The 14382-nt window shown below is 48.7% G+C and overlaps 1 protein-coding gene across 1 annotated transcript in view; it reads right to left on the bottom strand.

Annotated features, from left to right (window-relative positions):
- Positions 1 to 14382, bottom strand: part of HCK (HCK proto-oncogene, Src family tyrosine kinase) — a 48923-nt gene that overhangs the window by 18439 nt on the left and 16102 nt on the right. Inside the window, exons 2-6 of the mRNA XM_008020387.3 lie at positions 10698 to 10818; positions 9109 to 9151; positions 8654 to 8753; positions 7748 to 7846; positions 3035 to 3138 (exon numbers count right to left, since the gene is read on the bottom strand). Of these exons, the coding sequence (XP_008018578.1) occupies positions 3035 to 3138; positions 7748 to 7846; positions 8654 to 8753; positions 9109 to 9151; positions 10698 to 10817 (466 nt within the window). The 5' untranslated portion in view covers position 10818. The remainder of the gene's footprint in view (positions 1 to 3034; positions 3139 to 7747; positions 7847 to 8653; positions 8754 to 9108; positions 9152 to 10697; positions 10819 to 14382) is intronic.

Here is a 14382-nt window from a genome sequence, read left to right as displayed (position 1 = left end):
CTAACATACATATTACGCTAGTGCAAAAGTAATTGCAGTTTTTGCCATCAAAAGTAGTGGAAAAAACTGAAATTACTTTTGCACCACCCTATATTATCACATAGAGCAGAAACACATAAGTCTTTCAGCTCATGACCACTGTTTTGCCATTTGTCAGCTGAGTGCCCTTGGGCAAGTTATTAGTCCTTACGTCTCAGTTTTCTCTACCATGATAATAGCACAATGTCATAGGATTTGGGGAAGTTTAAACTTTTTTTTTTTTTTTTGAGTTGGAGTCTCACTCTGTCACCTGGGCTGGAGTGCAGTGGTGCAATCTTGGCTCACTGCAACCTCTGCCTCCCAGGTTCAAGTGATTCTCCTACCTCAGCCTCCTGAGTAGCTGGGATTACAAGCATGTGCCACCATGCCCAGCTAATTTTTGTATTTTTAGTAGAGATGGGGTTTTGCCATGTTGGCCAGGCTGGTCGCCAGCTCCTGAGCTCAGGTGATCCACTTGCCACAGCCTCCAAAAGTGCTGGGATTACAGGCTTGAGCCACCTCACCTGGCCAGTTTATACTGCTGAATGAATAATAGCTTACCATACATGCCAGGCAAGTTCAAAGCACTCTGTGTAAATGAACAATGAATGAATAAGAATAATATTCATTATAATGAATTATAACTATATAAATTATATTATTTATTTAATGAATGAATAACTTCCTGGGGTAGGGGTTTTATAATATCATCCTCCTCATTTATAGATGAGGAAACTGAAGCCCAGAGAGGTGAAGTAACTCACCCACAGTCACACAGCTAGTAAGTGGCACAGCTGGGATTCAAATCCAGGCAGCTGGCTCCAGAGCTGCTCTTCGCCACTCTGTCCCAGTTGTGGGTGAGACTGGCTTGGTTGCCGCTGGATGGGGCGTGGCAGGATCTAAGAAGCAGCAGGGTGGGATTCAGGGGCCTCATGCTGCAACTGTTATTAAATCGGCTACACTTCCCACCATGCCCCATCTCAGAGGGCTGTGAAAGCTGGACCAGGCTCATTTTCCTGCCCCACAGATCTGTGATGGTTTCTTTGATTTCTCTGCCCTTGTCTGCAGAATGGACCAGCCCAAGCCAAAAGCTGTCCTGGGCACAGCTAGAGAGGAGAAGCGCTGGGCTGTGCACAGCTTTGTCTTTTTGTCTCCTTTTTTTTACCCCCTGGGAGCTTGAACAGGGCTCGCTGGGTGGAAGGAGGCAAAGCCCCAGCATTTACTGAGCTGCCACACTGACTGTGAGTAGCATTATCCTAGCCACATGAAAGCGTCGCCAGTTCAGATAGCTGAGGGTCAAGTAGAAGGCCACACGAGGAACATGCCTTTAATCAATGTCCCCAAATCTGTTTGCTTCAGGGTACCCTGAGGTCACATTTTATACAATATACTTGCTTATTTGAGTCAAGCAGCTGTGAACCTAAATAGTAAAGGTGGACTTAGCGCATGAAATCTGAAATCACAAAAATCCTACTGATGCTCATTCCTTTGAGGCAATGAGCCTCAATCGATGCCAGTTTGAGCTACGCGATGTTTTCCAGGCCTGTTCTTGCCATCCATGCACCCAACCAGCATGAATCCACCCTTGCAGCACAGAAATTCCAGGAAGCTGGTCACCTGATATTAAAACTTCCAAAAGCTTCCAAGGAGCATTTTCAGCAGAGTCCCAGAGAAGTCTGGCTTGATTATCTTCTGGCGACCTCATCCTACCTCATTTCCTTACAGAGGAAGGAAAGGAGGAAAGAGGCTTGTGGATAAAATATATTGTAATAGGTATTTTATTTTATTTTTTTAGAGATGGGGTCTTGCTCTGTTGCCCAGGCTGGAGTCCAGAGGCTCCATTACGGCTCACTGCAGCCTTGAACTCCTGGACTCGAGAGATCATCTGACCTCACCCTTGCAAGTACTGGGGAGTACAGATGTGCGCCACCACGCTTGGCTAATTTTTCAAATTTTTCGTAGAGATGGGGTCTCATTATGTTGCCCAGGCTGGTCTCAAACTTTTGGGCTTAAGTAATCCTCCTGCCTTGGCCTCCCCTACTTGGTCTCTTATGGGTATTTAAAAAAAAAAAACAAAACAAAAAACAATCCTGATACTTTGTAATCCTGACACTTTGGAAGGCTGAGGTAGGCAGACTGCTTGAGTCCAGAAGTTCGAGACCAGCCTAGGCAACATGGCAAAACCCCATCTCTACTAAAAAGGAAGACAGACAGACAGATAGAAAGACAGAAAGAAAAGATTAGCCAGCATGGTGGCACCTACCTGAAGTCCCAGCTACTCGGGAGACTGAGATGGGAGATCATTTGAGCCCAGGAGGCAGAAGTTGCAGTGAGGTGAGATTGTGCCACTGCATCCCAGCCTGGGCAACTAAGTGAGACTCTGTCTCAAACAGAACAAAACAGGCTGGGCACTGTGGCTCACACCTGTAATCCCAGCACTTTGGGAGGGCGAGAGGGGTGGATCACAAGGTCAGGAGATTGAGACTATCCTGGCCAACATGGGGAAACCCTGTCTCTACTAAAAATACAAAAATTAACTGGGCGTGGTGGCAAGTGCTTGTAATCCCAGCTACTTAGGAGGCTGAGGCAGGAGAATCGCTCAAACTCGGGAGGTGGAGGTTGCAGTGAGCCGAGATCGCGTCACTGCACTCCGGCCTGGCAACAGAGCGAGACTCTGTCTCAAAAAACAAAACAAAACAAAAACCAAAACAAATGAAAAACCAAGTTAGTGAAGATCAAGCTTCAGCTGGATGTTTCTTTGTTTTCAGGGCCTAAGCCACATGGCACTAGTGCCACTGACCTAAACTGGCAGCTGTGGGGAATTAGACGGGCCAAGCCAGGCACAGATCCTCAAACCTCCCTGGCTTGGGTGGTCAAGAGCAGGAGAAACCTGGCAGCCACAGCACCTGGTTGGGTTTTTCAGCCTTTGCTAAGGCATTTTCCAAGGGAAGGGTGGTGGCCAGTCCCACCTGGGGCACCTCTGCAGGGAGGACAGTGTGGGGTGGGCTGGTGTCACCTTTAGTGGTCTCGCTATCCCGGATCATGAAGGAGCCCAGCATGTTGCCGGGAGCCAGGAGTTGGCGCTCTGCGTCCTTCCGGCCGATGCCCTTGAAGAACCACCTGATGGAAAAGGGAGGGGACAAATGTGAACCTGGGGTCGTGCAGTCCTGTCCTGCCTACACAGGGTGCCTGTGGCCATGCAAGTCCCAGGGGGATGTCAGGATACAGAGGGTCTGGCTTCCTGCAGCATCAGTTTTACTCAAGGATTTTTTTGGGGAGAGAGGGGAAAGAAGCCATTCTTTTGATATCCAAATAGACATTTTACCAAGGTGAATTCTGTGTGCTGACACTGAAGCCTATGCAATTTGGAGCGGGGGAGCTTCCTTTAAGAAAAATAATACAGCATTACAAGTGCAAAAAGCTGACGGGTCATTCCAGTGCCACTTGCTGTGAGGGACAGGAAGACAGAGTGGAAACAGACAGCAGTCTTAACCAACTGTGGTCAAAGTCTTACTTTTGCAGATTTCACAAGCATACAAGATCCTTCTTGGGACCTTGGAAACCTGTGAAGGGCCTGCGTTTTGTTAGCTTTGCAATGCTCCTCTGCATATACAGAGTTGAATGTAAAGTTGGCATGAACTTCTAAGCTACAACGTGAGATTGGAAAGAATTTTATACTTAGGATCATATCCTGGGATCTTTTCTTCATTCTTCCTGAGTATTGGAGATATTTGGGTGGAAAAGTTCAAGCAGCAGCAGCTGAATCCATTCTCACCTTCACTAGGGTGAGGAGCAGTTGGAAAAAAGCCGCAGACCTGACTGACCTCAGCCCACCTTGGCCCTGCCACAAACCTGCAGTCTGACTTTGAGCAAATTCCCTTCCTCTTTGGGCCTTTGGTTCCTCTGTTATCAACTGGGGAGAAAGTTAACATCTATCTTGCTGTCTACCCAACAGCTCTATGGAGTTGTCACCTGTATCATTCCTTTTTTTTTGAGACCGAATCTTGCTCTGTCACCCAGGCTGGAGTGCGGTGGCATGATCTTGGCTCACTGCAACCTCTGCTTCTTGGGTTCAAGCGATTCTTTTGCCTCAGCCTCCCAAGTAGCTGGGATTACAGGCATGCACCACTACACCCAGCTACTTTTTGTAATTTTAATAGAGACGGGGTTTCACCATGTTGGCCAGGCTGGTCTCGAACCCCTGACCTCAGGTGATCCACCCACCTTGGCCTCCCAAAGTGATGGGATTACACGTGTGAGCCACTGCTTCCGGCCCCATTTTATGGATGATGAAATTGAGGAACAGAGAGGGCAAGTAATTTGCCTAGAGTCACACAGCTGGGAAGTTGCAGAGGCAGGATTTGAAGCTAGGCAGTCTAACTCCAGAACCCGAGATCTTAATCATCATGCTATGTTGCCCATCTACGTTCTTTGCTTTCATGTTATAAAGTGACTTGTGCCATGGTAAAATATTCAACAATGTAAAAGTAAGAACTGTCTCCCTGACAATGCTGCTCCTAGGAAGTTATCTCATGTATCTCGCACAAGGGAGAAATGACATATACACCAGGAGATTCGCTGCAGTACATGCCTGGAAACAACTGAAGAGACCACTGTATGGGGCAGAGGTTAAATGGACGGTAGGACATCTACGGGACAGACCCCCTGTGGTATAAAAAGGAAGGAGGTGTCCGGGAGCAGTGACTCACGCCTATAATCCCAGCACTTTGGTAGGCCGAGGCAGGCGGGTCCCCTGAGGTCTGGAGTTCGAGACCAGCCTGAACAACATGGAGAAACTCTGTCTCTATTAAAAATACAAAATTAGCCAGGCATGGTGGTGCATGCCTGTAATCCCAGCTACTTGGGAGGCTGAGGCAGGAGAATCACTTGAACCCGGTAGACGGAGGTTGCAGTGAGCCGAGATCGCACCATTGCACTCCAGCCTGGGTGACACAGTGAAACTCCTTCTAAAAAAAAAAGGAACGAGGTGCTGCACGGAAGGTCTGAATGAGAGGTATGGAACAGTGTGTGTGGTATCTACCACTTGTGTGAGTCAAGTGGGAAGAGATGTCTGTTCTTATATAAGGAAGAAGCATCTGGGAGGACTCACGAGAAACTGGTTGCTTCTGGGGAGGGGTTGGGGACAGGGTGGGAAGAAGACTTTTCACTCTCTCTTCTGCATGCTTCCCCACATTTGCATTTTGAAACATTTGAAAGTATTGCCTATTTCAAGGGGGAATGAGAGAAACTAAGATTCCATCCCGCCCTGATTCCCAAGGTCCCAGTTGTGCTCCCCAGAGGCAACCTCTGTTAGCAGTTTCTTGATTCAGACACAAGGACCCCTGAGTGCCCTGAAGACAGATATGCATATTCATTTTTAATTTTTATTATTATTTTTTGAGATAGAGTCTCGCTGTGTCATCCAGGCTGGAGTGCCTTGGCGTGATCTTGGCTCACTGCAACCTCTGCCTCCCAGATCAAGCGAATCTCGTGCCTCAGCCTCCGAGTAGCTAGGATTACAGGCACCCGCCATCACACCTGGCTAATTTTTGTACTTTTAGCAGAGGCAGGGTTTCACCATGTTGGCCAGGCTCTTCTCGAACTCCTGACCTCAAGTGATCTGCCTGCCTCGGCCTCCCAAAGTGCTGGGATTACAGGTGTGAGCCTCTGCGCCTGGCCAGATATGTGTATTTAGATCAGTGGTTCCCAAGCTGGGTCCCGGGAGCAGCAGCAGCAGCAGCTACCTCACCCAAGAACCTGTTAGAAATGCACATTCGGAATCTGACAGTGGGACCCCGGAAAGCACTTGTTAGCCAGCAATCCGGGCGATGCTGATGCTGCTCGTGTCTGAAAACCCCCCACCTAGGTTATTTTGCCTTTGTTTGCAAATGATAACCCCCCATTCATGTTGTCTACACTCTGCATTTTCCACTTAGCAATTATGTTGCCTTTGAGAAATAATACCAGCCATGCCTCCTCCAAGGTTGCTGCAAGGACCACATGAGGTGACCCAGGCATTCTGTAAGTGTTCAGACCCTGGAGTGGAGAAACAGAATGGGATGACTCAGGGCAAAGCCTGAAAGAAGGAGAGAGAAGCAGCTCAGAGCCCCCAGTTCCATGATCACTAAGAAGGGGTGGCATTATTATTATTTTTTTTTCTTTTGACAAAATATCGCTCTTGTCCCCCAGGCTGGAGTGCAGTGGCGTGATATTTCGGCTCACTGCAACCTCTGCCTCCCGGGTTCAAGTGCTTCTCCTGCCTCAGCCTCCTGAGTAGCTGGGACTACAGGTGTGCACCACCACACCCAGCTACTTTTTTTGTATTTTTAGTAGAGATGGGGTTACACCATGTTGGTCAGGCTGGTCTCAAACTCCTGATCTCAGGTGATCTGTGTGCCTTGGCCTCCCGAAGTGCTGGGATTTCAGGTGTGAGCCACCATGCCCAACCAGAAGGGGGTGGCTTTAGAGTGGGAAAAGCCCAGACGTTTTCATTTTTAACAAGCAAGCATCCCAAACCCATAGTACCATCTAGCTAGAAAGAGGAGGCAGAAGAGACAAAATAATGGGAACTGTCATTTGTCAACTTTTGATTGGCTGGTTTTTAATGGGATGTACTGCCACCCCTCAGTGTAGTCATCTTTTTACTCATCAACCTCATCCACCATACAGAGAACATCTCCAGCGGGGAGCCCCATCTGAGTCATCTTGTATCCCTGGAATAGGGAATCAACAGGTATCTGTTGGATGATGGATGGATGGATGGATGAATGGATGGATGGATGGGTGGATGGATGGATGATTGAAGTATATTTTTAGAGTCAAACTAGACATGAGAAGAACCCACAGCCAAGAACGATGGGTTACGGGGAGCTCCTTGAGGGTAGGGAGATATCTTATTTGTTTCCACAGCCCTTAGCCTGGCACAGGGCTTGAAGAGTCATGGGCATGTGTTTGTTGAATGAATCAAATGAGGGATGGTCCAGGTGCAGTGGTTCAGGCCTATGATCCCAGCACTTTGGGAGGCTGAGGCGAGAGGATCACTTGAGCCAGGGAGTTTGAGACCAGCCTGGGCAACATAGGGAGACTAAAAAATTAGCTGGGCATGGTGATGCACACTTGTAGTCCCAGCTACTGGGGAGGCTGAGGTGGGAGGATCACCTGAGCCTGGGGAGGCTGAGGTTGCCGTGAGCTGTGATGGTGCTCCTGCATTCCAGCCTGGGCAACAGAGTGAGACCCTGTCTCAAAACAAAACAAAACAACAAATGAGGGATGACTGGCCAGGTGTGAGCTGTCTCACCTCTCCAGAGACCCTTCTTGGCAAGACCATATGCTTCATTCAACAATATTTATTGAGCACTGACTGCATGCCAGCCTGTGCCGAGGATGCAGCAGCAGACAAAGTCCCCGCTCTCACCAGCTCTCTTCCTTGCAGGGCAGGCAGAGAATGCACGTGTAACCAACCAAAGAAACAAGGTCGTTTTGCTAGTAAAACATGTTGAGAAGGGAATAACACAGGTTTCCACAAGACAGAGTCACAGTGGGGACCCACTTTAGCCTCTCTTCCCTGACTGGAAGGATGAAACCTGAAGGAAGAGAAGGAGCCAGTCAAACCCAGAGTCCTGGGAAGAGTATGTGCCAGGCAGTGGTACAGTGTGTGCAGAAGTCCTGAGTTGCAAACAAGGCTGACTTTGCTTGACTCTTTCTGGAAGGTAGGAAATAGGATACTTACTCCTCTGTCTCCAGAGAGTCAACGCGGGCAACATAATTGCTTGGGATGTAGCCCTCCTTCCGGGTGGCTAGGGATCGAGCCTTCCACCACTCCCCGGATCTGAGGGACAGGAGGGAGTAAAGGTGTTAGGGGCAGAAGGATCATTCTCCAGTCTCCTCAAGCTCCCCAGCATTGACCTAGAAAATCCCCTGCCTCCAGAAAGCCAGTAGGGTAAGGGACAGGGCTGTGACTATGTCAGCCCCCCAGCATGTGCCCATGATTAGGGTAGGGATCCTTACGACAGTTCCTATTGTGCATCAGAGGGTCTGGAATCACCCTGTCCACAGCCCAGAGCCCTGGGTCTCTGGCTCCACTCCTCTTCCCTGGACTTGTAACTTTAGTCTTATTAGCTATACCCATGGCGAGGTCCTGCGCCCATGGAGACTCAGAATGGTTCAGCTGGGGCTGATAATAGGGGAGAGTGGGCTTGGGGGTCCAACCAGGCATGACCTCTCCCATTCTCGGGATTCAGCACATCCTGGACACTATACCCACGATGGTGAAGGCTGTAGGAGATCGGAGGTGGAAAACTCAGAGATCCAAGGATTTCCGAATGTAAGGTCACCTTGATGGGGCCTGGTCCACAGGTAAAAACCGTTGGCTTAATCACAGGAGCCCTAGGAAGGCTTCCCTGAGAAAGCTTCACCTGTTCATCCCAGGCTGGACGTGCACTCTTAGTAAGTGCACAATCCCCTTCATCCAGGTTGAGGGCAAACCCTTCCTCCACTGTTGTGATTAGCTTCTCTTTAGACATTTGTACCCAGGATAAGATAGCCCATCTATCAGGTTCTTTATGGAAGCACAAAAGAGCACATAGTTGAGTAGAGGAGGCAGGTCTGTCTTAGGGGGAGTGGGATGGGGACTCACTCCTCTAGGACGACCATCTGGTCCCCCTTCTGGAAGCTGAGGTCTTCATGGTGAATGGCCTCATAATCATACAGGGCAACCACGATGATGTCCTCAGAGCCTGTTGGAAAGGGAGACACACGGAGGGTGAGGTTTCGTCTAAGTGCATCCACAGCCCTGGGTGACCCTCGCCTGGCACCTGGCACAGCTCCGCACCCATCAATATATGGCTCCTAGTATAAGTAGGCATCTCACCATGCTGGGTGTGATTCTCAAGTTTAAAGCTAAATATGTTTTGTTCATGTTACTAAACAGCGTTCTAGAAACACAATAGCCTGTGCAAAGTACTTCAGAGGAAATTTCGGGGATTCTCAATGGGGGTTCGACTGTTTGGGATTTTTGCCTCAAGCTGAGTGAGCCTAGTGGAATCCTCTGCAGGACACGTGACTCCACTGCATCTGCTCGGAGATACTTACCCTCCCCAATTCCTGGTGTGTTCCTGTTGTTGCTATTAGGCCCCTGTGGGGAAGAAATGGGAGAAGGGTATGAATCTGACCAATGTGTGGGGACCCACGGAAGGTCTGTGTTGAGGATACCCAAGAGCATCTTACCCTAGCCCTGTATGTCATGGGAGGAGGCCCACATAGGGCAGGGGACATGCCTGGCACCACACAGCACATTAGAGGCAGAGCCAGCAAACAAAATGATCCAGGTTTTTTGTTTTTTGTTTTTGTTGTTGTTTGAGATGGAGTCTCACTCTGTCACCCAGGCTGGAGTGCAGTGGAGTGATCTCAGCTCACTGAAACCTCTACCTCCTGGGTTCAAGTGATTCTCCTGCCTCAGCCTCCTGAGTAGCGGGAATTACAGGCGCACGCCACCATGCCCAGCTAATTTTTTGTATTTTTAGTAGAGACGGGGTTTCACCATGTTGGCCAGGCTGGTCTCGAACTCCTGACCTCAGGTGATCTGCCCGCCTCAGCCTCCCAAAGTACTGGGAGAGCCACCGTGCCCAGCCAAGATCCAGGTTTCTTGAGTTGTGGCCTTGGCCTTCCATTTTGGACACACTGGGGGATGCTGCTTGACCCCTCCCCTCAAAACACAGTGAGGGGGTTGGTCCGGATCAGTGTTTTCTGACTACATTTGAAGAAATCATAGGCCCACCAATGATTTATAGTCCATAAATAAAGGCTCCATTATGTATGTGAAACAATCTAAGTGTCCATGCAAAGGGGAAATGACACCTAAACTGTGGTGTTCTAAGCAACGTCTTCTTCTTCTTTTTTTTTAAAGAGACAGGGTCTCCCTGTATTGCACAGGCTGGAGTGCAGTAGTGTGATCATAACTCATGCAGTCTCGAACTCCTGAGCTCAAGCAGTCCTCCCGCCTCAGCCTCCCAAAATGCTGGGAGTACAGGTGTGAGCCACTGCGCCTGGTCTGTGGTTTCATTTTTGAGAAGAATGTATTTGTGTGTCACACAGTAGGATTATTGTGAGGATTAGGGTGCTAATAACCGTAAAGGCTTAGAACGGTGCTTGGTTCACAGTCAGCTCTGCATAAACATAAAAGAAGTTGGTAAATACCTCTCCTAGCATGACTGCTTCTCTTTTTACAACTCTTGCTGTTGTTCCCGCTGCTACTCTTGGTCTTATACTCGTGCAATTATGGTTGGTACTATTACTATGACAATTGTTACTGTATTTTTGCAGTGCTGCTGATACTACCATTACGTGGTCACTTCAGCTGCTATCATGACTGGTCACTCATTATTCTCAGCACTGCTTTTGCTTCTGCCCAGGCCCAAGGCCTGAGATGCTCACTCAACCTGTTTGGTGGAGCCCAGGCTGACGGGTCAAACCTGGGCTGCAGGAAAAGAGAGGTGACTTCCTTGTCCCTATGCATGCTGGCACTGCATCCCGGAGAGTCGAGTCGGGTCACTGTTGGTGGCCAGTCAGCTCCCTTTCACTCCAAGCTCACCCTGCCCAGCCTTGGGAAGACAGGAGGCTGTTAGGGCAATGTTGGGGCAGCATCCGGCAGCCCACAGGGAAACTGGGACCTCCCTGCTCACCGGCTTGATGGTGGATGTGGGATCCGGCACGTACACAGGGCAGTGTGGGTTGGCGCTGGTTTCAGTTTTGGAGAATGTATTGCCTCCGGCCTGGAGGAACTTGGACTTCATGCACCCCATCCTGCAGCAGACAGAAGGGAGGTGAGCCCCGGTTCCCAAGAGCCTCATGCGGGGAAGTCTTCTGATGCTGGCGTTCCAGGTCTCCTGCCCCCAGACTGGCTCCCACTGGTCTTCCCAGTCGTAACTCCCCTTCCAGATCCATGCACCCTCATCGTCCCCACACAGAGCCCACTCCATCCTTGCCACCTCTGGGCTTCCCCATGTCCACGTGACATAGCACTGGCCCAGGGCTGACAAGCTGTCATTGTCATGGGTACCAAGGACCAGCGTGATGGGTGTTTATTCAGAGGATGGCATGAGGATAACAGAAATGTAACAGGTCGAGCTGTTGGGGGGCAGAGCAGGTGGTGGGCACTGCTGGCTCTCAGGTCAGAAAGCCTCAGCTGATCCTTGGCCCCTCCACCCCACCAGCACCTCACTGACCACTTTCCTGCCCCCTACCCACCTCTCGGGTCTTCATCGGCAAAATGGGGACAATAATAAGACCTATGGTGGGGAAACACTCAGTGCAGTGTCAGGCTCAGAGCAAACACTACAGAAAAACTACAGTGTTATCTGATGATAAATTGCCATTTTTATATTAATAACAAGATAAGGTCACATAACATGGCTCAAACAATCTAGCTTGTCAAGGCCCTGCATTCCTGGTATCATTTTGTAAATGGCTTATAACTCCTTCCCTCCCTCCCTCCCTTCCTTCCTTCCTTCCTTTCTTCCTCCTTCCCCTCCTCTCCTTCCCGCCTCCTCCCTCCTCCTCCTCTCTCTCTTCTCCTTCTTCTTCTTCTTCCTCTTCCTCTTCCTCCTCTCTTTCTGTCTGTCTCTCTCTGAGTTATTTGGTAATTCATTCATCCATTTACACAGCCAACATTTACTGGGCACTTTTCTAAACTGTGAAAAAGGGAAGCAAATTCATGCCCTCAGGAATTCAACTGTAGCCGAATGGGAGACAGAGACAATAAACAGGCCAACAAATAAACAACAGGACAAATAACAGGACAAATTGAGTGAGTGAAAAGTGTGAGGACAATAAGAGAGGGTGCTACGGGAAACAACAAGTCTGGCCCTTTTAGGCAGGGCATTTGGCATTTGGGGAAGACCTCTCAGAGGAGGGGATACAGAACCTGCGGTCTAAATGACACGAAGGAGCCAGTCAGGGGACACTCTGAGGGAAAAGTGTTCCAAGCAGAGGGAACAGCAAATGCAAAGGCCCTGAGGCTGGCACGTGCTTGGAGAGAAGTTGGAGGCACTGAAAGCAGGAGAGTGTGGCTGAAGCGCATGGGCATGGGAGAGGGTGGTTGTGATGAGGCCACCACACCCTGGAGGGCCAGTGAGGACTTTGGATTTTATTCTAAGGATGATGGAAAGTTTCTGACAGGAGAATGATGGAATTCAATTTGCACTTTAAATAATCCCACCAGTGGCTGAGTGAGGTGTGGACAGTAGGGAGTAGGGCAGGGAACTCTGTGAGAAATCTGCCTAAATGTTCAGGAATGAGATGATGGTGGCCCAGGGCAGGGTGAGGGCAGAGAGGAGTTAAGCATTGGACAGGTTTGGGGAACATATTGGAGGTAGAGCTTGCAGACTTTGCTGCTGTATTCAATTAATTTAAGGATGCTTAAACAAAACACATTTACTCTGAGTAGAGTAAAAACATAATTGTAAAAGTGGAAGAAACGTTTCATTTATTTTCTCAAAATGTGCACACACATTTGCTGAGAAGGCAGGCTGTGACAACCACATAAGGAAGTGCTTGCTTTTCTCATCTCTGCACAATTGCCATTTTCTTCTAAAGCAGTTAGAACTCAGTTATACTTATCTTGTTAAAATAAACATGTGTTGTGGTTTAAGGAAAGAAAAAAAAAAAAAAACAACGCCCAAATTCTTAGGCTTAGACGAGTTACTTTCAAAAATGAAAAAAGATTCCTTTTATTTACAAGGATTTGCCTCTTCTGGTGGGAACTGGGGAAGATTTGCCACCTCAAGACTTGAGCAGTTTTGCTTCATTTGTCTTTTGGAAATAAAGTAAGGAACACATTCAGACTCTTGGAGTGCTGGATCATTAATTTGAAAAATTATCAGCCGGGCGCGGTGGCTCAAGCCTGTAATCCCAGCACTTTGGGAGGCCAAGAAGGGCGGATCACGAGGTCAGTAGATCGAGACCATCCTGGCTAACACGGTGAAACCCCGTCTCTACTAAAAAGTACAAAAAAACTAGCCGGGCGAGGTGGCGGACGCCTGTAGTCCCAGCTGCTTGGGAGGCTAAGGCAGGAGAATGGCGTAAACCCGGGAGGCGGAGCTTGCAGTGAGCCGAGATCCGGCCACTGCACTCCAGCCTGGGCGACAGAGTGAGACTCCGTCTCAAAAAAAAAAAAAAAGGAAAAGAAAAATTATCACAATTAATTACAGATTTATAATGTACTTGCATGCATTTAAAACTGAAACCGGCACCTCTCTTTGAAATAAATGTCCATGACAGTTCTGGGAAATTAAACATGCATCTTGTGTGGCGTGTATGACATAAAAGGATCTCACATTTCGTATGTTTTGGTCAGCATAAAGATTTTCTGGGAAGAGCAGCACTGTGTGAGGTAGGATAGCTCACTCTGTCTCTCTGGGCACCCACCGATCTGCAGCTGCGAGCATTGCGATTCCCAATCCACACGTGTTGAGCACCTCCTATGCTTCACTTACGTGATCAATGTACATATTCAAGATGGTCACAGGGTCCCGAGGGAGGGGTCTTGGAAGACCTGTGTTCATTCACAATCCAAGGCCATCTCTGAGAAAGGGTGGCGAGGGTTCTACCTCACAGGGTGGTGGTGAGCATTGAGCAAGTTGATGAGTGTCAAAGTGCCCAGCATGTAGTAAGTGCTGCAGAAACATTAACCACCACCATTTCTGTTTACTGGCAGACGTGGCACTGCCCCGGAGCATGAAGCAAGCACAATTTGCAATTCCTCTGACTCACAAGCCTAGATACCGCAACACTGGAGAAGTTCACTCTTTTTAAAATAGGGAATTCCCATGAGTTCCATTTTCTCACTATAAAGTGTGATTTGTTTTCTCAGAGACAGTCTCGCTCTGTCACCCAGGGTGGAGTGCAGTGGTGCTTACTGCAACCTCGACCTCCCAGGATCAAGTGATCCTCCCACCTCAGCCTCCTGAGTAGCTGGGACTACAGTTACAAACTACAATGCCTGGTCAATCTTTTAAAATGTATTTTCTGTAGAGACAGGAGGCAGAGAAGGGGGCAGGTCTCACAATGTTGCTCAGGTTGGTCTTGAACTCCTGACCTCAAGTGATGCTGCTACCTTGGCCTCCCAAAGTGCTGGGATATGAGCCACCATGACCAGCTGAAAGTGTGATTTTTCTAAAAGTGATACACTGGCAGGAGTCAAATTTGTGTAAAATGTGATTGTCACCCTAAATGAGAGAACCATGTCTACTGCCTGGTGTGGACAGGGCATCAGAAATGTCCGTGTTCATGGTCACTAGGCCCAGAAATGTCATGTGAGCCACAAATATAAGTTGAAGTTTTCTACAGCCAGATTTTTAAAAATTAAAA

Source organism: Chlorocebus sabaeus, chromosome 2 (genome assembly GCF_047675955.1).
Source record: "Chlorocebus sabaeus isolate Y175 chromosome 2, mChlSab1.0.hap1, whole genome shotgun sequence".
NCBI lineage: Eukaryota > Metazoa > Chordata > Mammalia > Primates > Cercopithecidae > Chlorocebus > Chlorocebus sabaeus.
This window is presented reverse-complemented; position numbering and strand designations above follow the sequence as displayed.